The sequence below is a fragment of the Henningerozyma blattae genome, chromosome 1, assembly GCF_000315915.1.
Source record: "Henningerozyma blattae CBS 6284 chromosome 1, complete genome".
Lineage (NCBI taxonomy): Eukaryota > Fungi > Ascomycota > Saccharomycetes > Saccharomycetales > Saccharomycetaceae > Henningerozyma > Henningerozyma blattae.
The window spans coordinates 877,023-902,157 of NC_020185.1; the positions used below are offsets into that span (position 1 = coordinate 877,023).

Here is a 25,135-nt window from a genome sequence, read left to right on the forward strand (position 1 = left end):
ATCCGGAACAAACACGAATTTTGTCGTGTCTCTCATCTTTCCTGTCATCTGAAAAATTGATCATAGAAAATAAGCTTAAGGCATCAATTCTTAAAAAAAAGGTCAATTTTAATAGACCAAAAATTATAATTGTGCTATTTTTTTACTACCATTATTCATATTATTCAACTACTTTATTGTTAGTTGGTTTATATAGCACAATAAATTTCGAACTGAGTCAACAGAATTGAAATATTAGGAAAATAAAAGACTGTCGAGAATAAAATCATTGAAATTTTTTTAGACAACTGTTGACTTTCCATAATTTGAATAATTGTTCCTTAACTTTAATCTAAGATTTTTGATAAAAGTATAGTCTATTAAAATGGCATTGGGTGAAGAAATTGATCAATTCGTCTCTCGTTTTAAAAATGCAGAATCAAATCTAGAGACAAAATGTAATATATTATCTGAGAGTTATGATATTATGGAATTACTCGAGTCATCCGATGATTATGATAATTTTTTGAAAACATTTATTCCATTACTTTTGGAAGAACTTAAAGTAAATAATATTTCTTTCGATGTTACTTCATATGAACATAAATTAAGGAACTCCATCCTAGTCTTATTAGAGAAGTGTATTATGAATCAAGTTTTTGAACCATATGTTCAGCCTATCTTAGAAGTTCTTTTAGATATTTTACCAAGAGAAAATGAAGCAAATGGGGTATTTTGTATTAAAATATTGACCGCCTTATACAGGTCATATAAAAGCAGTTTACAAGATAAAGTTGAAAGTTTAATTCAAATTATTATCCAAATTTATAAAAATATCCCTGAACTAATGAGACAAATATTTGAAATGAATATTGAAAGCTTAAATTCAACTCTACCAAATGTAGATCTTAAGGATGGAACAAATCCTTTAACTTCTTCACAAGATGATTCTGAAATAAATGCCTTATTGATGGGAAATCAAATTGATGAAAATCTTTTAGATGATTACTCAAATAATGAAAAAATCGAAAGTGCCCTCAAACAAGAAAATGAGAAGCAAACATCTACGCAACAGTTAACCGATGAAACAAACTCTTCGAAAATTCTGCGGTCTTCTCTACTTTCGTTCAAAACACTATCAGAATGCCCAATTACAATGGTAACATTGTATTCATCATATAAACAGTTAAGTGGTACTTCATTGCCACAGTTTGCTCCATTAGTTATTAACTTATTAAACATGCAAGTAGAACAACAGAAAGATGCAAGATTGTTAGCGGAAACACAGGGCAAGAAGTTCATTTCAGTTTCACCAGATATCAAAAATAGAGAAGCCTATTGTGAGTTTATTGTAGCTCAGATAAAGGCCATCTCATTCCTAGCCTATGTCTTTATTAGAGGATATGCATCTGATTTTCTCCAAAATTATGTTAATTACGTTCCTGATTTGATTATTAGACTATTACAAGACTGTCCTCCAGAATTATCATCTGCAAGGAAAGAACTACTACATGCTACAAGACATATTTTATCAACAAAGTACAAAAAATTATTCTTACCTAAACTTGAATTTTTATTTGATCAAGACGTTTTAATTGGTAAAGGTTTCACGACATATGAAACATTAAGGCCGTTAGCATATAGTACTGTTGCTGATTTTATTCACAATGTAAGAACGGAATTACTATTAGATGATATTGAAAAAACTATTAAATTATACTCATCATACCTGTTGGATCCTACTTTAGCTCTTACTGTTCAAATTATGAGTGCCAAACTTCTGTTAAACTTAGTGGAAAGAATTTTAAAGTTAGGAAAAGAAAAACAGCAGGAAGCTCCCAGAGCCAAAAAATTATTAATGACAATAATAGATGCATATACTAATAGATGTAAAATGTTGAATCGACAGTTTGATTCTATCATGTCAGATCACGAAGCATATGAAAAGAAAAAGGCAGAAAAAACTTTAAAATTCCAGAAAACCTTGGTACACGATGAGGAAGAATCAAATAAATTTATAGAAGATATCTTAGAGATTAAAAATCCAAATAATTCAAAAACTCAAGAAGTTAAAAAGGCAGGGTTTGCGATAAGTGATGATGACAAAGAAAAATCTCAAGGCATCCCACTAAACAGTGCTTCGTCTCCAGATAACCAAAGTAATCCAGATGAAAACAGTAGCGTTGCAGGTAGTTTAACATCAAAGATAAAGTCTACCTCAGAAGGTTCAGAAAAGACGGATTCAAATGAAACTCCGAATGAATCTAAACACAATATTGCGATTTTTGAATTAAAAAATTTCTATCCAATACTAATCACACCAGTTCCCACAGGTGACCCAATTAAGGATGCATTTTATTTATATCGCACATTAATGTCCTTTTTAAAAACCATTATTCATGACCTAAAAGTATTTAACCCACCTCCTGATGATTACACCTTAAACCACCCAAAACTATGGGCTTCAATATCAAGAGTATTTTCTTATGAAGAAGTTCTTGTTTTTAAAAAGTTGTTCCATGAATGTATCTTGGGATTACGATTTTTTGCTAGCCATGATAATAAATCTACAGAATTGAACAAAAAACATTTTGATATTACAATGCCAAGCTTACCAGTTTCAGCTACAAAAGATGGAAGAGAGTTAATGGACTACCTGGCTTTTATGTTCATGCAGATGGACTCATCCACATTCAATGAAATTATAGAATCTGAGATAGATTTTATGTATGAATCAATGCTAAATGACTCAGCTCTACTATATATTGCTCAATCGTTTCTAACGAGCGAAATTACTTCGCCAAATTTTGCAAGTATCCTATTAAGATTTCTAGTCTCGAAATTGAAACAACTAGGAAATGTAAACCTCAACCAGTCAAATATTCTAATCCGTCTTTTTAAGTTATCTTTTATGTCTGTCAATCTTTTCCCAACAGTTAATGAACTTGTATTGCTTCCTCATCTCAATGACTTAATTCTCAATTCTCTAAAATATTCAACGACAGCTGACGAACCATTGGTTTATTTTTACTTGATAAGAACATTATTCAGGAGCATTGGTGGAGGGAGGTTCGAAAATCTTTATAGATCCATTAAACCGATACTTCATGTTCTTCTGGAATCTTTGAATCGTATGATGCTAACGGCCAGACTGCCCCATGAAAGAGAACTATATGTAGAATTATGCATAACAGTTCCTGTACGTTTAAGTGTTTTAGCCCCATACCTTCCATACCTAATGAAACCCCTAGGATTTGCCTTACAAGGATATCCTGACTTAATCTCTCAAGGTTTAAGAACTTTAGAATTATGCATCGACAATCTTACTGCGGAATATTTTGATCCTATCATTGAACCAGTTGTTGAGGGTGTAATGAAATCCCTATTTGCTCTTTTAAAACCTCAGCCCTTTAATCACACAATTAGTCATACAACTGCTAGAATTTTAGGTAAACTTGGTGGCAGAAACCGGAAGTTCCTAAAATACTCTTCTGATTTGAATGTCAAGAATGAATTAGATGTTGAATTGAACAGTTTAATTAAGGTTAATGGACTTATAGATCCACTCACATTGTCCATTACTCCAGGGATTGATTCTGCACTAAATTTGTTAGAGGACTTTAAGACAGATGTCTCCCTTAAAAAAGATGCATTTAAATATATTAACTCTATTCTACGATTAATGGTAAAAACTTCCATTAACTTTCCTGAGAACTACTCTGCAATTCTAGCCAGTGCGTTAAAAGAAATTTCAAAGGAGAAGATAGAAACAGAAGATAATTTTGAGATGGAAAAGGATATTGTTAAAAGGGATTTCTCTAATCAAGAAAAATTGTTCACCCGTCTTTTAGAAGCGATCTTCCATTCAACATCAGTGCCTGAACTCCAGAGTGAAGCTACTGAATTTATTGAAAAATTATTAAATCATTTCTGTCTTTTACAAGTTAACAATACATTAATTCATAGAAGAAATAATGGAGGAAACTTTAATATTGATTTGAAACAACCAGAGGTAATGATTAACCCCACTATTTTAATAGAAGCTATATCATACTCGTTATCTTCATATCATTCAAGTGTCAGGGAAACTGGTATAATGGCAATAAAGAAAATTTTTAAGTTAAGTGAGCTTATTTATACGGATGAACTGATTTACAAATATTCATTTATTAATGATTTATTAAGATCATTTATTCATTCGTGCTTTGAAGAAGAATTCTACTATAAGAGAGCCGGTATTTTAGGTTTAAAAACATTAATTGAAGATATCTCTCTTCCTATTTCAGTACTCAAAATGTTCCAATTTGAATTAGTTGATGCATTCTTGTTTGTTTTGAAGGATCTTCCTTCTGAGGCTCCTACTAATATCAAAAATTTATCAGAAAAGCTACTATTACTTACTTTAAGGACCACCTGCAAGGATATGAAAGAAGAAGATTTATCTGATAAAACTATTCAAATTACATTTACAGATATCGTTTGTGAATTAAGTAATTCAAACTCAAATGTCAGACTTGCCTGCCAACAGTGCTTACTGATTATTTCTGAGGAAACGAACATTCCAATAATAAAATTAATGGACCATTCGAAAAATTTTTTACTATCACCTATTTTCGCTAAGCCTTTACGTGCATTACCATTTGCGATGCAAATTGGGAACATGGACGCAATCTATTTCTGCTTGACCTTACCAAATACATTTTTGAAATTCGATGATGAATTATTTAGACTTTTACAGGAAGCTATCGTATTAGCTGACGCAGAAGATGAATCCTTATCAACGATTCAAAAGGCTACTGAATACAGAACGTCTGAACAATTGATTGAATTACGTGTTACTTGCATCAAATTATTAGCGCTGGCTCTAAAGAATGAAGAATTTGCGACTTCTCAACAAGGCAATATGAGAATACGTATCCTAGCAGTATTTTTTAAATCTATGCTTAAGACCTCTCCAGAAATTATTCAGACGACTTATCAGGCTTTAAAGGACGTTTTAGCCGAAAACTCTAGGTTACCAAAGGAATTACTTCAAAATGGACTAAAACCTATGCTGATGAATCTCTCTGATCATCAAAAATTAACTGTACCAGGCTTAGATTCCCTCTCAAAACTTTTAGAATTATTAATTGCTTATTTTAAGGTTGAAATTGGCCGTAAACTTTTAGATCATCTTACTGCTTGGTGCCGAATTGAAGTCTTGGATACCCTTTTTGGACAAGACATTGAAGATCAGACTCCAACAAAAATTATTGTTAGTATAATTAATATTTTCCACTTGTTACCTGCCCAAGCTGATATGTTCTTAAATGATTTATTGTTGAAGGTAATGCTACTAGAAAGAAAATTGCGTTTACAACTAGATTCTCCATTTAGAACTCCCTTAGCTAAGTTTTTGAACAGGTTTAATACTGCTGTTATTACATACTGCAAAAAGAGTATGGCATTAAGACAGTTGGTTATTTTTATGTGTAATATTATTCAAAAACCAGAAGCTAAACAATTAGCAGATGACTTTAATAATGAATTGGATAATTTTTACGATTACTACATGTTGAACATTCCTACAAATCAAGTCCGTGTTGTAAGCTTTTTTGCAAACATGGTTGATTTAGTAAATACGCAATTTAAGATCAGAGGAGACGACTGGTTAAAAACAAAAAAAGACCTTGTTTTTAAGTTAAAAGACATGATGAAATTAACTTTAACAACTATCAAGGAAAATACTTTTTGCATTGATAATTTACAATTAAGCCATGCTATTGAGAAATATGAACAACTCTATATCAGTTTCATGAATCTACATCTTGATGATCGGTATTTATTATTCGACTTCATAAATTTTGCTTATTCTAATGACACATTGATATCTCCTGATTTCCACTCTTTTATCTACGATAATATTATAGCTGCGGAATATATTACATCTCAAAATGAATATTTAACTAATGCCGTCAACTACGTTCTTTCACATCCATGTGATAAATCTACAGTATTTGTTTTACACAACATTATTAATAATACTTTACTCTACGTAGGTACTAAGAATAACTCACTAGACGTGTATTTTGTTAACAATTCAAAACCTGAGTGGCTATTAGTAATTTCAAAAAGTATTTGGAAGAATTCTATTGAAAGCATTTTCCATGAAAACTCAACTGATAATGATGTTTTAAGATTTGAACTTCTTCAATTAACATCTATTTTAACCAAGTGGAATTCTGAACTCCTAAAAGATACTAAAAAGGATATTGTAAAATTTACGTGGCAGTTCATCAAATCCGACGATGTTTTAATCAAACAGTCTGCCTACTTGGCAACATCCTTATTAATCACAAAATATGAATTCCCTATTGAAGTTATCACCCAGGTATTTGTGGCAATTCTTAGATGTACTCAAGCTGAAGCACGCCACTTGGTGAAACAATCATTAGATACTTTGGCACCTGTTATCAACAATAGAATGGAAAAGGTCGGCAATTCTAAAAAATGGATTAAGTGGATCAAGAGAGTAATGTTTGAAAATAATTCTTTACAAAATAACACCCTATATCAATTCATTATTAACCATAAGGATTTATTTTATGACTCCCGCGACTTATTTATTCCAAATATTATTCACCATATGAATAAACTGACACTAATGAGTAACCCGACCACCGACCACCATTTACTTGCTGTTGATCTTGCCTCTTTGATTTTATATTGGGAAGAAAAATACCAGGAGACAGAGTATCCAAATGCTAAAGATGAAGATGGAGACATTGTAATGGCAGAAACTACTGACGGCGAAGCCACCACATCTATAGCAAAAGAGAAGGGCTTGATACCCCACCCAATTGTACCGATGTATCTCCGTGAAACTTGTATAACATTTTTAATCAGATTTGTTTGTGCTAGTAATCACAGAGCATCGGCCACTGAACTGGGCTTACGGTCATTAAATATTCTATCTACTCTGGTTTCGGATAAATATTGGTCTAATGTCCATGTGAAGCTAATTTATTTTGAGAAATTTTTGAATCATCAAGATTTTGGCTCAGAAGCGATTGTATTTTATTGTCTAAATGCTCTAGATGTATTATTTGTCTTTTTTAGAAATAGAACATCTGATTGGATTTTGGAAAATTTAACAGCTATCCAAAACTTACTAGACAAGTGCTTCAGAACTGATCACCAAGACATTCAAGGAGCTTTGCAAAAGGTATTACTGATTATCTTAAATGCAATCAAGGTTAAGGGTATTTCGATTGAATCCGAAGAAGAAACACCATCCAAAACTTTTATTCAATATCTATCGTCTGTCATATCACAAGATCTCCAGGGAAATAACTCAATAGCTGCTGGTGTTAAACTATTATGGTCATTATTCATGGTATTTCCGAATAATCTCGATTCTTTACTAGGCGCTGCAATGAGAACTTTTAGCAAACTATGTAAAGATCATTTAAGCATGGCTCAACCCAAAGATGCTATAACACTCGAAGAAGCACGAATTACAACCAAAATGCTCGAAAAAATGCTTTTACTTCTATCTGCAAAAATATCTGCTTTGGGAGATTCAAGACGCCCATTTTTATCCACAGTTGCTCTTCTAATTGATCGTTCGATGGACCAAAACTTTTTGCGTAAGATTGTCTGTATATCCAGAAAATGGGTGTTCAATAACGAAATATTTCCTACAGTTAAGGAAAAGGCTGCAATATTAACAAAAATGTTGGCATTTGAGGTAAGAGGAGAACCTTCTCTATCATTCATGTTCTATGAGATCATCTTGGACTTATTTGGTCAAAATAACTTTGTAAATAGTGAGATAACTGTTAGAATGGAACAACCATTTTTAATGGGTACTAGAGTTCAAGACACTTCATTAAGAAAAAAATTTATGACAATTTTAGATAATAGTCTTGAAAGGGATATCAAGGAAAGGTTATACTATATCTTTAGGGATCAAAATTGGGAATATATTACTGACTACCCATGGCTAAATCAAGCTTTGCAACTATTATATGGTGCATTTGACAAAAATCAATCATTATCAATAGTTAACACATTTAAATTATCATCTCCAACATTGCTTTCAGAGTTTTTAAATGCTGATATAATAGATACGCAGGCTGAAGAAACTCCTTTATCAGCCTTTGTGAAGGCACATATATCCTCAGTGAACATTGACTATAAAGTAACCGTGACGGATATTACACAACCGCTTATCTCAATATTTTACAACAACCCTGAATGTATTAGGAAAGCTTGGGTAAATACATTTCCTCAAGTATATACCTGCATTCCCAAAAATGAGAAATACGGGTTTACGAGATCAATAATTTCTTTATTATCCAAAAACTTTCATGCAAAACAAACCTCCTCTAGAACTAACGTCATTTCAATTTTACTGGATTCAATTAGCTACATAGAAGATTTAGAACTGCCTCCGCACTTGATAAAATACTTAGCAATATCATACAACGCATGGTATCAATCAATAAATTTATTAGAATCTTCTCAGCTTAATACATCCATTGATAATTCAAAAATTATGGAAGCTAATGAAGATGCATTATTGGAATTATATGTGAATTTACAAGAGGAAGATATGTTTTATGGTTTATGGAGAAGAAAAGCGAAATATACCGAAACAAATGTTGCATTATCTTTCGAACAGATCGGGTTATATGACAAGGCATTACAGTTATATGAAGTAGCTCAAGTTAAAGCTAGAAGTGGCTCGCTTCCGTATTCTGATTCAGAATATGCTTTATGGGAAGACAACTGGATATTATGTGCGGAGAAATTACAGCATTGGGATATTCTAACCGAACTTGCAAAACATGAAGGATTTACAGACTTATTATTAGAGTGTGGCTGGAGAGTTGCAGATTGGAATGCCGATCGTGAAGCTCTAGAACAATCAGTTAAGAGTGTTATGGATGTGCCTACCCCTCGTAGACAAATGTTTGAAACATTTTTAGCTCTTCAGAATTTTGCGGTGACTCGAAAGGGGGACCAAGAGGTGAGAAAACTTTGTGATGAAGGTATTCAACTGAGCTTACACAAATGGTGTTCATTGCCACAGAGGTTTACACCTGCACATAAGTGGCTATTACACGGGTTTCAACAATATATCGAATTTCTAGAAGCAACACAGATGTATAACAACCTTCATACTACTACAATTCAAAATCTTGATGGCAAAGCACAAGAGGTTAAACGTGTTCTTCAATCTTGGCGTGATCGTCTCCCAAATATATGGGATGATGTTAATATGTGGAATGATCTTGTCACATGGAGGCAACATACCTTTCAAGTTATTAACAATTCATATCTTCCATTGGTTCCAGCTTTACAACAAGGAAACAGCAGTAACAATATCAATACACATGCTTACCGAGGTTATCATGAAATCGCTTGGGTTATCAATAGATTTGCACATGTAGCAAGAAGACATAATATGCCAGAGGTCTGTATAAGTCAACTAGCAAGAATTTACACTTTACCTAATATTGAAATTCAAGAAGCTTTCTTAAAACTACGTGAGCAAGCCAAATGCCACTATCAGAATATGAATGAATTAACAACAGGTTTGGACGTTATTAGTAACACCAATCTTGTATACTTTGGAACAGTCCAGAAAGCTGAATTTTTCACTCTGAAAGGGATGTTTTTATCTAAACTAAGAGCCTATGACGAAGCTAACCAAGCCTTTGCAACTGCGGTACAAATTGATTTAAACCTTGCTAAGGCATGGGCCCAATGGGGTTTCTTTAATGATCGTCGACTATCCGATGAACCAAATAATATTAGCTTCGCAAGTAACACCATTAGCTGTTACCTACAGGCTGCAGGTCTATATAAAAATTCTAAAACAAGAAGACTGCTGTGCAGAATTTTATGGTTGATTAGCATGGATGATGGTACGAATGCAATTGCTAACGCTTTTGATTCTTTTAGAGGAGAAGTGCCAGTATGGTATTGGATCACTTACATACCTCAATTGCTAACATCACTATCTCATAAGGAAGCCAATATGGTTAGGCAGATATTGATTAGAATAGCAAAGACTTATCCTCAAGCCTTGCACTTCCAACTACGAACCACCAAGGAGGATTTTGCCGTGATTCAAAGACAAACCATGGCTGTTATTGGTGAAAACAATGAAAATTCGGAACAAAATAATTCTAAGGCTAACTCTACTCGCCAACCTTGGGAACATTTACAAGAATTAAATAATATATTAAAGACTGCATATCCACTTCTTGCACTTTCTTTGGAATCACTAGTAGCACAGATCAATGATAAATTCAAGACCAGCACCGATGAAGATTTATTTAGATTAATCAATGTTCTGCTAATTGATGCTACATATAATTATAATCATCTACCTCTACCTAGAGGTAACCCAGATCTACCATCAAATACAGTGTCTAATCTAATTAGGTTTTCTGAAACTCTGCTATCCCCCCATATTAGACCTAAATTCAATGTTGATTTTATTGAGGGTAAACCAAATTTCGAAACATATATTAAACGTTTAAGATACTGGCGTAGACGTCTAGAGAATAAGCTTGACAGACTACCTAAGATTGAATTTTTAGAAAAATTATGCCCTCATTTGAGTAATTTCCATCACCAGAAATTTGAAGAGATTGAAATTCCAGGTCAATATTTATTAAACAAAGACAGCAATGCACATTTCATCAGAATTGCACGTTTCTTACCAAAAGTAACCTTCGTTAGAGGCACACACTCTTCTTATAGAAGACTGTTAATGCGTGGCCATGATGGTAGCATGCATGCATTTGCTGTTCAATATCCTGCTGTACGCCATTCTAGAAGAGAAGAGAGAATGTTCCAATTATACAGATTACTGAATGAATCGTTATCTAAATATGTGGAAACTAGAAGAAGAAACATTAACTTCACCTTACCAATTGCTGTTCCACTATCACCTCAGGTTCGTGTTATGAATGATAGTGCTTCCTTCACTTCATTACATCAAATCTACGACGATTTCTGTTCCAAACAAGGAATTGATCCATGTAACATTCAAGATTTTGTACATGAACAGCTAAACGTAGCATTTGATAAAGCATTGCCTCACCCTGATTTAACTGTTGTCAAAGTAGAGATATTCAGCTCTATTCAATCTATATTTGTACCAAGCGGCGTATTAAAAGACTACTTTTCTTCATTTTATACCCATTTCGAAGATTTTTGGTTATTTAGAAAACAATTTGCCTCTCATTATGGTACCTTTATTTTTATGACATATATGATGATGATTAATAATCGTACACCTCATAAAATCCATATTGATGTGAACTCTGGTGATGTTTTCACCTTAGAAATGTTGCCTTCAAGATATCCTTACGAAAGAGTGAAACCATTAATTAAGAACCAAGAACTAAAACTAGCGCCAGATGCACCTATATTCCATAACAATGAGCCTGTTCCATTTAGATTAACTCCAAACATTCAAAAATTAATAGGTGACTCTGCCTTAGAAGGTATTCTCTCCGTAGATATATTTGCTATATCTCAGGCTCTAGTTGAGCCTGATAATGAATTAAACACCTACTTAACTCTATTTATTAGAGATGAAATTATATCTTGGTTCAGTAATTTGCATCGCCCTATAATTGAAAATCCTCAATTGCGTGAAATGGTTCAAATAAATGTAGACCTCATTATTAGAAAGGTTATGCAATTAGGCCACTTAAGTTCTACTCCTGCTGTTACTACACAATTCATTTTGGACTGTATTAGCTCTGCTGTTAATCCACGTAACCTCGCTAAGACAGATGTTACTTATATTCCATGGTTCTGAGTTGAGATATCAATCAGACACTACGGAGTTGTATATTATATTTTTTATTAATTTTTTTATATTATATGTATTATATTTTGTTCAATCTGAGAACCTCTAAATGCAAGCTATATATCCTATATATATATGTTCCTTTTATTTTTATTGTAACATAACGCCTTGATTGACCCTAGCAAATATTCTAGAATTATTTAGTATTTACAAGACTAATTCTAGTAATAAATTAGCTATTTTCCTGAAAATTTTTTATATAACATGTATTCTATTTTTGAAAATATACTATTACTCTTATAAACACCATTTTCTATCCAAACTCCAAAGCTGTTCATGGTTCGTGCCATTACAATATCGGTTAGTAATCGATCACCTATAACAGCAATTTCCGAAGGATGCTCTATTATTTTATTCTTTAAAAAATAATCAATTACTTCCTCATGGCATCCAGGCTTTTTGGTGTTATGTCGTAGAACGGTTACTCCAGTATTTTTTTCTACTTCTTTTGCTAATTCAAAGTTCTTGTCACTTACTGTTGAGCCTGCACTATTACTAACAATAAGAAGAGCTTTAGGAGAATAATACTTTTTCAGACGATTGAAATGCTCTTCATATTCAGGCCAAACAGAAAGTTCACGAGGTGCAGCAAAGCAATTATCTTTATCAAGAACTATTCCTTTAATATGTGACGGAAGAGGTATAGGTAAAGAATTAAAATCTGATACTTTTAAATGAGGAATGCAACCTCGAGGGTTTAATAATAACTTGAAGCTGTAACGAATACTACTAAAATTAAAATCAGATAACATAACTTATAATATGCAAATATAATTTATTAATAGTTCTAGCAGTACTATTATTTTGAAAATGATCAATTCATTTCTAATGAGATACTTAATATAGCTTTTAAGTAATTAATAGATCAAAAACTAATAAAAGTTACATTCGGCCGAATACTAAATTAATAGAACTTGTTTAGATATATCAGAAAAAGTAAAAAAAAAATTACAATGGCAGTAGTAACAAAAGTGGTTCGTAATATCTATGTATTTTTGCTTCTGATAATAAAACTGTTTATTTTTTATTTCATCAATATTTAAAAGAATATATAATTTTGTACGTACAAGCCATTTAACAATCTGTAGGATGCTGTATAGATGGAGTATAAAATCCAGGACAGTAATCTAAGGGTATATATATATATGAGATTAACTATTTCAAACAGATTCTGATACAGACACTGTAGAGGTAAACGCTTCTATTAATTTTTTCAGCTCTAAATCTACATCAATAAGACTAGAAGATCTGTTATCCCATTCGTCCGTTGGAATAATTTCCTCTAGTCCATTGTCATCAGAATTTTGTTTCTCCTCCAGCATTTTTATAGTAGTATTAGTGGGTAACTCCCAAATTTTTTCCTTAATAAGTTGGATTAAGCCAAAGTGACGAAGTTCGTATCCTTTGGTAATAATTTGTTTATACCATGCATGCGCCTTTTCCTCTTGTCTTAGATTGATGTAATGAAATACCATCGATATGCATATCTCAAAAGTTAAAGGGTACTTGTGTCTTTCTATTAATTCTTCAATGATATTAATTTTACTCTGAGATAGATGATTCCCATATAAAACTATAGAAAATGGACATTTTGTTGCATAAATATGTGTCATATAAGGTATTTTTTCTTGATTAAAATAGTCAATCAAAATATCTACGGCCAGAGAGTTATCTTTCAAAGAATATCGAATATGATACAGGATAATATTCAGTATTAAAATGGAATCCTTAATTTTTGAGCTTTGTAAGCTTTTAAAATTTGAATATAATCCAAAAATAAACGTACGGAAATCTGATTTTGATAACAATTTGGCATTTGATTTTAGCAAAACTTTATACAATTCAACTAATTCAAATATTGATGGTATTAAATTAATTCTTTTATTGACAGGTAACAATCCTTTTATTGATTCTATCTCCTCTGTAAGTTGGTTGTCACTTAATATTAAAGGTTTATTGTGGAATATCCCATGCCATAGACCTAAATTATTTAAAATTTTGAGAGTTGGCTTAATACTATGCATTGATAAAATATATTTGCAAGTAAGCTTTGGATCTTCGAAAGTGCTAACCATATTGATCAACTCTTGCATAATATATCTGCTAAATATTTTCTGTTGAAGATCTTTGGAATTGAAATTCTTATTTTTAGAAATCATTGAAATAATCCCTAGTATTTCATCCTGTTTAGAATGTTTGTTTAACATATGTAGTAGCATATGCAAGGATTTATGTAGAAGTTTAAGCTTGCAGTTTTCATTTAAACCCTTTATATTATTAATAAATTCAATTTGAGTATTAAAAAATCTAATAAACATAGGAATGGTTCCTTGTTGAGATATATAATACAACATAAGATCATGGAATTGAATTAATTTAGATTCTGATATACTAATGCCATCAGATGGTTTAACCTTGTGAAATTTTGAGTCAATTTGTAAGGTTTTCAGTAATGCTGCAAAATAATATTCTACATATCTGAAATCCTTTTTTTTCAATAATAAGGAAAATAATTGGATAATTATTTCAAAATCATACAATTTGATAAACTTATCCATAAAGACATCCTTTTGACCGTTTATTAAAAACCTTTGAAATGTGACCAATCGTAGATTCTCTATATTCCCATTCAATAGTCTTGATCTTAATTCATGTATAAACACACAAGATGATAAATTAACGTTATTTTCTATGAGAAATAAATAATGGCTTGGATATTGCTCTTTCGTTAGATTTGTGAGAAACCATTTATGAATTGCTGTAGGTAATACAACTGGAGAATTTTTACTTACTAAAGGAAATAATTGATTTTGAATGCTTATTACTTGGTACAATTCAGTTATTTTCAAATCATTCGTTAAACTTTTATCTGATACGATATCAAAGAGACAATTTTGAAAAGCCTGTCTTTGATTTTCACCGTATCTTAGTATCATTAGCATTCTCACAAAATTTGGCTTATCGGAAATTTGGGTTAATTTGAATAAAAGAACACTGTAAAGATTGCCAAATTTTCTACCCATAAACCGTTTTGTGGTAGTTAATTCGTTAACGTTATCAATATTTTGAAGCATATTATGAAGTTCTATTAATTTCTGTTTCCCATTTTTAGCTCTGAAAATATGGCCAATAGGATACGCTGTTAGGAATTTATGCACAGCTTCATTACAAGCGGATTTGGATTGTGATCTAATAAATGTTATACCTAAACGATTCTTAAGGTTTAGATGGAAACTGAGAACTTTCCGCTCTAAGCATATCTTCATCAGGTCTCAAAGACAGTAATTTTATCTCAAATTAATAAATAGGCATGAACTCCTCAACGCACTGGTAACTCGGAATTATATATTATTTTAACCTGAAAGCTAATCCAGTTTTTAAGGTTAGTATTAATATTTTGCTTACCGATTATATTACCCGGATAAAGAAAAACAGACTATTATATTAATATCTCTAACTGTACCTGAATAAGCACCATTATTTATGACACTATAGTTGGAGTAAAACAAATAACGTATCTTCTTAAAAGTTTTGTTCAGCCTAATTTTTAAATTTTACAATCATTGGGTGGAATCTTCTCTTTGCATCAATATATATTTAAGAAAACAATATTCTATTGTTAATATATTATATATATATATATATATATATTAACATATATTTATAAACATCTTAAAGCAGAACTGGAATAAAGTACATTTTTGATTATCAAGTTTAAAATCTTATTTTGAAATATATATTTATATATATTCAATTATATTCACTTGCAGATCCTATTTGTGTGCACGGATGTTATCTGATTCACGTGCGTCAAGAAATGGAAGTTGAAAAGGTTTGTCATTTAGGAAAAGATCAGCAGTGATGAGGTAAATAATAAAATAAAATAAAAAAAATCTAGAAAAAACAATAATAGATAAAAGAAGTCAAAGGCTCCAGTATAATATTAAAGATATTTGATCACTATTCTTTTTGCGATTGTCGAGGCAATGGATTCAAAGAAATTAGAATCTGCAAATCGAGATGTTTCTAGATCAAATAGTCAAATGGAAGATGTTAAAAAACAAGACCTCGAATCACGCTAAAAATAGTTTGAAAAGGGAATACTCTTCAAAACATGATCAGAATAAAAGCAATACAACAGATATATTGAACAGTAAAGATGTTTGCCGTTCATTCAGAAGAACTGAAATTATTGGAAGAGGTAAGTTTGGTGTGGTGTATAAAGGCTATCATATGAAAACAAAGGGTGTCTATGCGATTAAAGTATTAAGTTTAGAGAGTGATTTAGATGAAGTTGCAGATATCCAAAGAGAGATACAGTTTTTGGTTAGTTTAAAACAAGTACCCAACATCACAAGATATTATGCTTCATATTTGAAAGATACCAGCTTATGGATTATTATGGAATATTGTGCCGGTGGCTCTGTTAGGACATTATTAAGGCCTGGGAAAATAGATGAGAAGTATATCGCAGTGATAATGAGAGAATTATTAGTAGCACTTCATTATATTCATAAAGATAACGTCATCCATAGAGATATTAAAGCTGCCAATTTACTGATAACGAATGAAGGTAATGTCAAATTATGTGATTTTGGTGTTGCTGCACAGTTAAATCAAAATACTATGAGAAGACAAACTATGGCAGGTACACCCTATTGGATGGCACCTGAAGTTATTATGGAAGGTATTTCTTATGATACTAAAGCTGATATATGGTCTGTAGGTATTACTGCGTATGAAATTGCTACAGGTAATCCACCGTTTTGTGAAATGGAAGCCTTAAGAGCTATGCAAGTAATTAGTAAATCCAAGCCTGCTAGATTAGAAGGTAAAAATCATGATCCATTATTAAAGGAATTTATTGCCATGTGTTTAGATGAAGATCCTCAAGAACGTCCTACTGCAGATAAGTTATTACATGAGAGTGCATTTATTAAACATTATAAGAATACTCATACTTCAGTCTTAAAAGAATTAATTAGTAGATATTTACTATTTCGTGATAAATATGCAAATGCATATAATGATTCCAAGGAAATGGAGGAAGAAGTTAAGAAAGAAAATGAAGTTGAAGAGAACATCGATCTTAAATGGGATTTTGACTCTTTGAGCTCTAGAGATTATATTCTTGAAAATGATATTAATATTGATGATATTCCAGAAGAAACCGGATTAGAAGAAGCAGGCCATTATAATTTTGCATATCCAGATGAAGAACTTTATTTGTCTACCAAAGGTATATCTAATATTAATGGTTATATTACTAGTTCTCAAAATTTACCAAATGGTATTAGTAATACACATGTATTTTCTACTAATAATAATCAAACTCATGGTAATCCACCTTTAAATACGAATACTCAAATATTTACTAACGCTCCAACCAATACTAATGGGAATGTATATACACAGTCTAATAATACAATTACAAGACTTGGTAGTATTGCTACGAAGACTAATAACAATCTTAACAAAACAGCAAGAATTCTCACAAGAAATCAAATTCAAACAAATGGGAAAGCTATTATGACCAATCGTATTACAAATACTCAAGCCATGCCACCATCTATGCTGGAAAGTAGAGCTACTAAAGAATTACTTCAATTATTTGACGAAGGTGATGATCGCGTTGATAATAATGCCAATGGTGATGAATTGAATCATAACTCAAAAAATATTATCAGCCCGACAATTATAACACCTTCAGTGGCACCTGAACAAATTGAAATACCTTCTGAATTACCTGAAAGCACCATAGCTACAAAATCGACTAATGTAAGTAGAAGACCTACTTTAACAGCAAACAAAACACCTTCACCAAACAAGAAAACAGTAGTACGATCTGCAAGTTCACCAATCAAGAGAAATATAGGATTAGTACCATCTTTACCACCTATTGATACCAAGAATATCGCATCACCCAACTTATGCATCTTAAAGGATGGGAATGAAGAACAAACACTATTGCATATGCCATTACCAACTTCCGCGGTATCTAGTAATTTGTTAGAGAATGCTGGCATTAATAATCAATCATCAACCAATGTAACTTTAAATGGGAATGTTTTATCATCATCAACGTCATCCACAAATACTACCAATGCCATTACAAATAACGGTAACACTACTAGTATTAATAACAATATCAATAATTTAACGATATCCACTTCCAATTTCCCCAATAATCAGGTTAACCAATTTGGATTCGACCCATCAGAAGCCTCTAGTGCTCCTGTGGCTATGACACCAATTAGTGAGAAAGTTCCTGATTTACCAGGATTCAATCTATTGAGCAATAGTACTACAAAAATCAATCAAACTGCTAACCGGTTAAGATCCACAACTCGAACTGAACTCCCCGTTGCCACTAGTGTTCTCAATGCATCCACTACTCATTCTATTTCTAATCATGTAAATGGGATTTCTAATAGTTCGTCTACTATTAGTGTACCAAGTAGTACTACTAATAGTACTGCAACTATACCAACAATATCCACCACAGCTACCACTACTACTACCATTAGTGGTACTAACACTACTGCTAGTATCACAGCTACTAATACTACAACATCTACTACTACTAATAATAATACTAATATACTCTCCAATAATAATTTAAGTGCATCTAATAGTAATATCTCGGGAAACGTCACCAATACATCATTGCCAATTTTATCGCCTTCATTAATCAATTCGAATAATAATGAACCTATCATGACTTCTTCCAATTCATTCATTAATAATATTAGTTCCAATACTTCTACTTCTAATAGTAATAACAACAATGATATCTCCGGGAATAATACAAACCCATTCCAAATCAATTCCTCCTCTACTGTAACATCTTCAACTACGTTGAATTCTGCTACCATAGAAGATGCTGAGAATAATAATGTGAGCCATTCTGGAAGCAAGATGATAATGAACCCTCCACCAAGAACATTGGCCATGGAAATGTTTTTGATCATGACTTAGATAGAAATAATCGTCGGAATAGTGGTTGGAAAGATCGTAAACCGATGGTTTTGAAAGAATTACGTTCTTTGCTTCAAATGTATACAGAAGGGTTACCCGTAATCGAAGATACTCTAGAACACCAACTTAAAGGTGGGTGAACAGTTTAAGACATAGATTGTTTTTAGATTGTTTATTGACAAGGGAATATTCAATAATAAAGAATATGCTTGTTTTATTGGAATAAAATTTGTTTACTCAGATAATATCGAACAATACAAGAGAACAAGGGTAACAAAAACACACCGAGACTCTATTAATAAATAAATAAGTCTAATCGTGACATATAGAGAGTCGTAATCATATAAACAAAACACTATAAAGGACTCCTTCTTCTTTTGAAAGATACTGTGCTTTCTCACTCAATTTGGATATGACTGTTTATTAATACTCTTTCATTGTTATCCATTAGCATTCCCCATCTGTATTGAAACTTCCCACTCTATTCAATTTTTTGCCTAAACAATTGAGAATCATTCAACAAATAATTCTAATTCTAATAATAATAATAATAGTACTTAAAATATGCATTCTACTACTGAGAATTCTAAGCCCATGTGTTTTTTTTATTTTTATTTTCATTCTCAATCCAAGAATTTTCTATATTCCCAATAGCCTATGATTGTATTCTCTACTAGTTAAATTCCAATATGTTATCCAAGCATCCAATTACCATAAACGAAATGTCTCCATGTATCTCAATTAGGAAATAAACCAAATTGTCTACCCTCGCCAGATATGGAATACCTGAATTTACTCACAGAGAAAATACCAGATTTGTCGTGCCATATTTCCCCTTCAGGGTATATTACTTCTGCTTTAGGTATGACATTATTTCTATTTTCAGATATGTCCTGATACGGTATTACCGCGCTGGTCCTGTGACTTTCCTTTTTCTGCTTTTGTCGTGGCTTGGCTTTTTTCGTAGACACAGCATATTTTAATCTTTTTCTTTCAAGGCTCTTTAGATTTTCGCGCCCGTTTCTGGGCCGCGTCAGATCTGCGTCAAACAGGTTTCGAATGGATGACTGCCCTTTATGGTAATAAACAGCAAGATGACGCTGGCTACTATACAAATGCCAGAAATAAGAAAAAAAAAATATTAATAATAATAATTGATAATAGACAATTGAAAGAAAAACAAAAAATCCCAAAATATCAAAATTAAAAGTAAAACAGGTTACATGTCACTGGAAAAGTAATAAATTAAAGCTCAAGCAGGGATTCGTAAAGAGAGAGGATTCCTCTGTAATAGTAAAAGTGCTGCGGAGGCGCCCCTAGCCAGCATGGGTAGTACAGAATACAGAATACAGAATATATATCTACATACTTGCTGCCCCCATTATCAAACAACTGTTAGCAATGGCAAGCCAGTGATATATATAAGTAATATAATATAGTAGACTCGAGAGTCGTATACTTAACGGACTTGGTTTCTTGGAAGTCATAGCATATACTTGTAGGATTGTCATTTTGCTTTGCAAGACAATAGATGCAATACTAAGATTATTATCTGTTCACTAAATCACTCGCTTATCAACCGCTCTAATTTTTTTTTTTACCCGCTTACTTCATTTCTCTCTTACGGTTACATACATTGGTACAAGACACGCCTTACGCCTACGCATTCACCAATATTGTTAAAGCATCCGTTCATTTAACAAAAGAAACCTCAAGTCAACTTTACTATTCGAATCGTTGTGGTTTTCTAATACACGAAACTAATCTTTTATCCATTATTAGAAACCTTCACTCCCTGTTGGTCTCAACTACTCCCCACTACAAGAGGAAACTGCACCCATACACAATCCGAATTTCAATACTGCCAGCCTAAAGAGACTGATTCTAGATCGATCCATCTGCATCAATTTCCAAATCCATTCTATAACCTAAAAATATCACATCTCATCAAAATTAATTTGATCTAAACCAATCTGTCCAATTTAAATTTCCTTTACCGTCTTCCACACTTGTAGAAATTTTTTCACCCCTCTCAAAAAATATCTTTCTACTTCGTTTATTATGACGGCCACATTACTTTCCCCGTTTCAGAATCCGAGCTCTATAAATAAATTTCCTACACGAACTTTTTCAAAACGCGATCAAAATGGAATTGATCGTGAGGCTGACCATTTGGCTTCAAATGGAAAAATAAATAATAAAACTATAAACAAACAATTCTCGAGTGTAAACAGTTCCAATCATGAAACTACTATTGGACAAACCGACTTACACGACCAAGAACGCGAAGAGAGTGTAATTAAGATCAAGAAAAGAGGTGGGGACACCGCTTGTTCTAACTCCAGACCTGTCAATACTATCACCACGGACTCTTCCATCATCGGGAAGGTGAATACTGCTGCCACCGCTGCTACTAGTCCTACTTTCAGTGCCAGTTCTGTAACTCCTGGAAGTAATTGCAATTCTCACAGCAAGTTGAGAGATTTGTCAGGCTCGACGGTTTTTCTTGGTCTGGGGATACGTGGTAGAAGACCAAGCAACAATTTATTAGAAATGCTTGATTCTTCTGATATTTCAACAGATTCTATCACTATAAAGAACTCTAATACCATTGCTACTACTACTGCTACCACCACTGCTGCTACTGCTCCAATGAACTCAAACGATACAGATCATATGAGAATGCCTACAAGAGATAAACAAAAGGCTCATCCAAGGCCAATGTCCCATGATTCTATAGCTACTACCACAACAGAATTATTCGACACAATTTCAAACTCTTCATCTGCTTCTTCGTCAAATTATGAGTTATCTAATAGCATTACCAATTCTACTACAAACAATAATATGAATGATTTTGGATTGAATCCCAAACCAATCTCATTATCCAACTTATCACCAAATCTATTGAACAGCTCTAATTCTCTTCTCAATCAACATGATATGAAGACTCCTCTTTCAAATTTCATTCAATTAGGATTTAAACAATCAGCTTCATCTTCATCTTCACCTTCACCTTCACCATCTTCCATTGTTTATAATAATAATAAGCAAAATAATTTACGATCTCAATCCAATACTCCTCCACACCCTGCTTCTTTGAATAAATCTCAACTTGTGGTTAACTTACCTTTAAGTAGATCTGTTGTATTAAGCAATGGGTCTCGTGCTTTGCTAACACCTTCCCAAAGGTTAAGATTACGTAGAGAATTAAATGATACCGCTTTAAGAAATTCTGTGAAAGGTAAAGAAAAATTTTTCGATCAATTCGATGATGATGTTTTACAAGATGATGGAATTGATAAGACTCAAGTTTGGAATATTCCAATGGCTTCTTTTTCTACATCTTCATTCTTATCTACTTCATCTACTCAAAGCTCTTCAAAACATAATAAAAGACCTAATACTCCAAGGATCAAGAACAACTCTAATTCAACCCATTCTCATAATAATAGTTCTCAACTTTATAATCCAAGCATCCATTCTCAATCAAGTAATAATATCCTTCATTCCAATGACAATAATAGTATCAACTCTAATTCTAATCACTCTAATCATTCCTCTTCTTCTTCTACTGTTACTGCTGCTACTAATACTTCTCAAATACCGTTACATTTTAATATTCCTGCATCACCAATTCCAGGTTTGGATAATGTTTCTGATTTCCAATATTTAGAAAAAACTACTCAAGATTTATCTTGTGCTTATATTAAATCTTCCACTAATCTATCAAGGGCAATGCTATCCAATAGATCTTCCAATGCTAGTTTATTACCATTAGAAATTAAAGAGGCAAGTGATAATGGTATGGAGGATCTTTTATTAGTCTCTGATGATAAGTTGAATTCATTATCTTTTTCAAGACCAAGTTGGTTACCACCAAAGGATCCAAGAGAAAAAAAATTACATGAAACAAATATTTCAGATAAATTACAAACTGCTTCACAAGATCATCTTAAAAAACAAAAGATTAGATCTATTAGACATAAAAAAAATATTGAAAACCATTCTAAATACAATTCGTTATTTGAAAGAGGTTTAACAAGAAATTCTTCATTGTATGTTTTAAAACGTTTAATTTGGGAAACATCATTATTAAAAGAAAATCGTTTGAAATTTTATCCGACTTTATTGGAAAGTGAAAAAAATTTAATTAGTTTAAATTTCATTGAAACATTTGAATCATTAAGCCAATTACGTCAAAATATTGAATTTCCTAAGATTAAAGAAGAAGAAATCAATCAATCTATTGAACTTGTTATCAATAAGAGTTTAGAAACAAAGCAAATCCTTAGAGATTTAAACATTTTATTACAACTGAAATCTATTTCACAACAAGGTCTAATGACCGGTGATGTATTATTATTTTATCATTTATTAAAAGATTCAAATCAAGAACAACATTATTTACAAAATATTTGGACCATTGTAAATTTAATTCAAATGACATGCTTCAGTGAAACATGTAAACAAAATTATGATGCTAATATCTTTAATTCAAATAGTGTCATGTCCTCATATCTTTCCAATAAACCCGATTTCAAAAAGGAATTCAATCCAGATTGTATCAATTTTAATACATGGTGGAATATTTTAAGACATGTCGATCATAAATTATTCATGTGGATTTTAGATATCATAGTAATTAATAATGGACAATGTTTTAAAAATTTACCGGCATACAATTATCCATCGAATTTTACTAAATGGGAACAATATAAATCTTCAAACGTCTTTTCTAATCACAAGATTTTATTATCATTAACATTAACAGTTCTTTTAAATTATCATTTTGGATTTGATGATTTGAAGACTTTGTATAATATCAAAAATTCAACATTCCATATTCCTCTCCCTTTAAGTAATGATCCAACTTCAGAAGAAACAAAGGCTTCCATTGATGCCACTTATTCATTTGTTAACAAGTGGTTACATTATTTCAAGAAATTTTAATTAGTTATATCCATTGCATTTACTTTTATTTTATTTCATTTTGTACTTTTGAAATATTTTTATTCCAAAATATTTCTCATCAATCACACACACAAACACTTTGTTTTATTATCCAATATATTGTTATGATGTTAATTATAAATCTACACCAAACCAACCATGAACCCCAGCATTCCATATCACACAAAGTTTTTTCCTGCTATTTGCAAAACATTGTACTGTCAGTTATGTCTTCCTCATTGCTTCACACATTGTTTCATGATAACTCAAGACATAACTCTTTGTTGTGTTTTCTTCAATATTCACCCCTTCATTCCTTTACGTATCTCTTCAAACTTTGTTTTTTTTTATCTCTCCTATGTTTCACACATCATTACACTTCTACCAAGATCATGACTATATATTCATTATTTTTATATATAATCATCTTTCTCGTTTAGGACGTTTATATCTATTTTATAAATCTATATATTACCGCTAATAATTCGCTTTTTCGCTAACGTTAAGATAAATCTTCATCAACATTAAGCTAATATTGCAAAGAGTATGAACAAACCCTAATGTTCAACATATTTTTAGATTATAAATCTGTTACAAACTTCAACATGATCTCAACAAAAAATAAACTTCACAACTTTCCTTCTTCTGTTCAAATTCTATATGATTCCTTTTTGAAAAGTTTATTTTTTTTCTTTTCATTGTAATTTTTTCCTTAGAGTCATGCTTTTTTCATAGATTCCGTCATCATCTAATCGAAACATTTTGCCGAGTTTTAGCCGAAAGTGAACTATCTCATCCATCAGGAAAATAAAAATTTAGTTAAAACTTAACCTATTTCAAATCTTGACCTTTCAACTACACCTGAGGTTTTCTCTTTCAACTTATTATTGGATAACTCCTATAGCCAGTAACTGATCTAGAAGGATTAAAATACCTGCATACATAGTAGTAATATTCTCACGCTTATTAGGTTTCTACTCTTTTACAGTTGAAATTTGAAATTTTATTGCTCCACAACTACTTTTTGCCTAGTCTAGTTTCATTTCCTCTTAACCGAATAGTATCGAAATACTATATTTAGGAAGCTTAAGAATACAAAAGTTAGGCATAGTCTATTAGCTGAAAACCTCGTTTTCTAGTTTTCTTGTTGAATATTTGTCCGCTAGATTTTTCCAATATTATAATAATTCTATTAACATTTGTATAGAGAATATTTTAGGAGAGTGTGAGGGGGTTATTGATATTCATACTATTATTATTCATACTATTATTATTCATATTTACGTTGGATAATACTTTGAAGAAAAGATAAGAGGCTTTTTCGTGATTTTGCAAGGACTCGATAAT

At 31.8% G+C, this 25,135-nt stretch overlaps 5 protein-coding genes across 5 annotated transcripts; 3 read left to right on the forward strand and 2 right to left on the reverse strand.

Annotated features, from left to right (window-relative positions):
- Positions 1-364: 364 nt before the first annotated feature.
- Positions 365-11,806, forward strand: TRA1 (histone acetyltransferase TRA1; the record flags this gene model as incomplete). Its single annotated transcript, XM_004177624.1, has 1 exon — positions 365-11,806. One exon carries the CDS (start codon positions 365-367, stop codon positions 11,804-11,806), a length of 11,442 nt encoding a protein of 3,813 aa, XP_004177672.1.
- Positions 11,807-12,033: 227 nt separating this feature from the next.
- On the reverse strand, positions 12,034-12,609 carry GEP4 (phosphatidylglycerophosphatase; the record flags this gene model as incomplete). Its single annotated transcript, XM_004177625.1, has 1 exon — positions 12,034-12,609. The coding sequence occupies one exon, from the start codon at positions 12,607-12,609 to the stop codon at positions 12,034-12,036; it is 576 nt and encodes a 191-aa protein (XP_004177673.1).
- A 408-nt stretch (positions 12,610-13,017) lies between these two features.
- On the reverse strand, positions 13,018-15,123 carry ATP22 (Atp22p; the record flags this gene model as incomplete). The annotated part of the gene is made up of 1 exon (XM_004177626.1): positions 13,018-15,123. The coding sequence occupies one exon, from the start codon at positions 15,121-15,123 to the stop codon at positions 13,018-13,020; it is 2,106 nt and encodes a 701-aa protein (XP_004177674.1).
- Positions 15,124-15,907: 784 nt separating this feature from the next.
- On the forward strand, positions 15,908-18,835 carry TBLA0A03570 (uncharacterized protein; the record flags this gene model as incomplete). The annotated part of the gene is made up of 1 exon (XM_004177627.1): positions 15,908-18,835. One exon carries the CDS (start codon positions 15,908-15,910, stop codon positions 18,833-18,835), a length of 2,928 nt encoding a protein of 975 aa, XP_004177675.1.
- Positions 18,836-20,896: 2,061 nt separating this feature from the next.
- On the forward strand, positions 20,897-23,788 carry TBLA0A03580 (uncharacterized protein; the record flags this gene model as incomplete). The annotated part of the gene is made up of 1 exon (XM_004177628.1): positions 20,897-23,788. One exon carries the CDS (start codon positions 20,897-20,899, stop codon positions 23,786-23,788), a length of 2,892 nt encoding a protein of 963 aa, XP_004177676.1.
- Between the last annotated feature and the right edge of the window lie 1,347 nt (positions 23,789-25,135).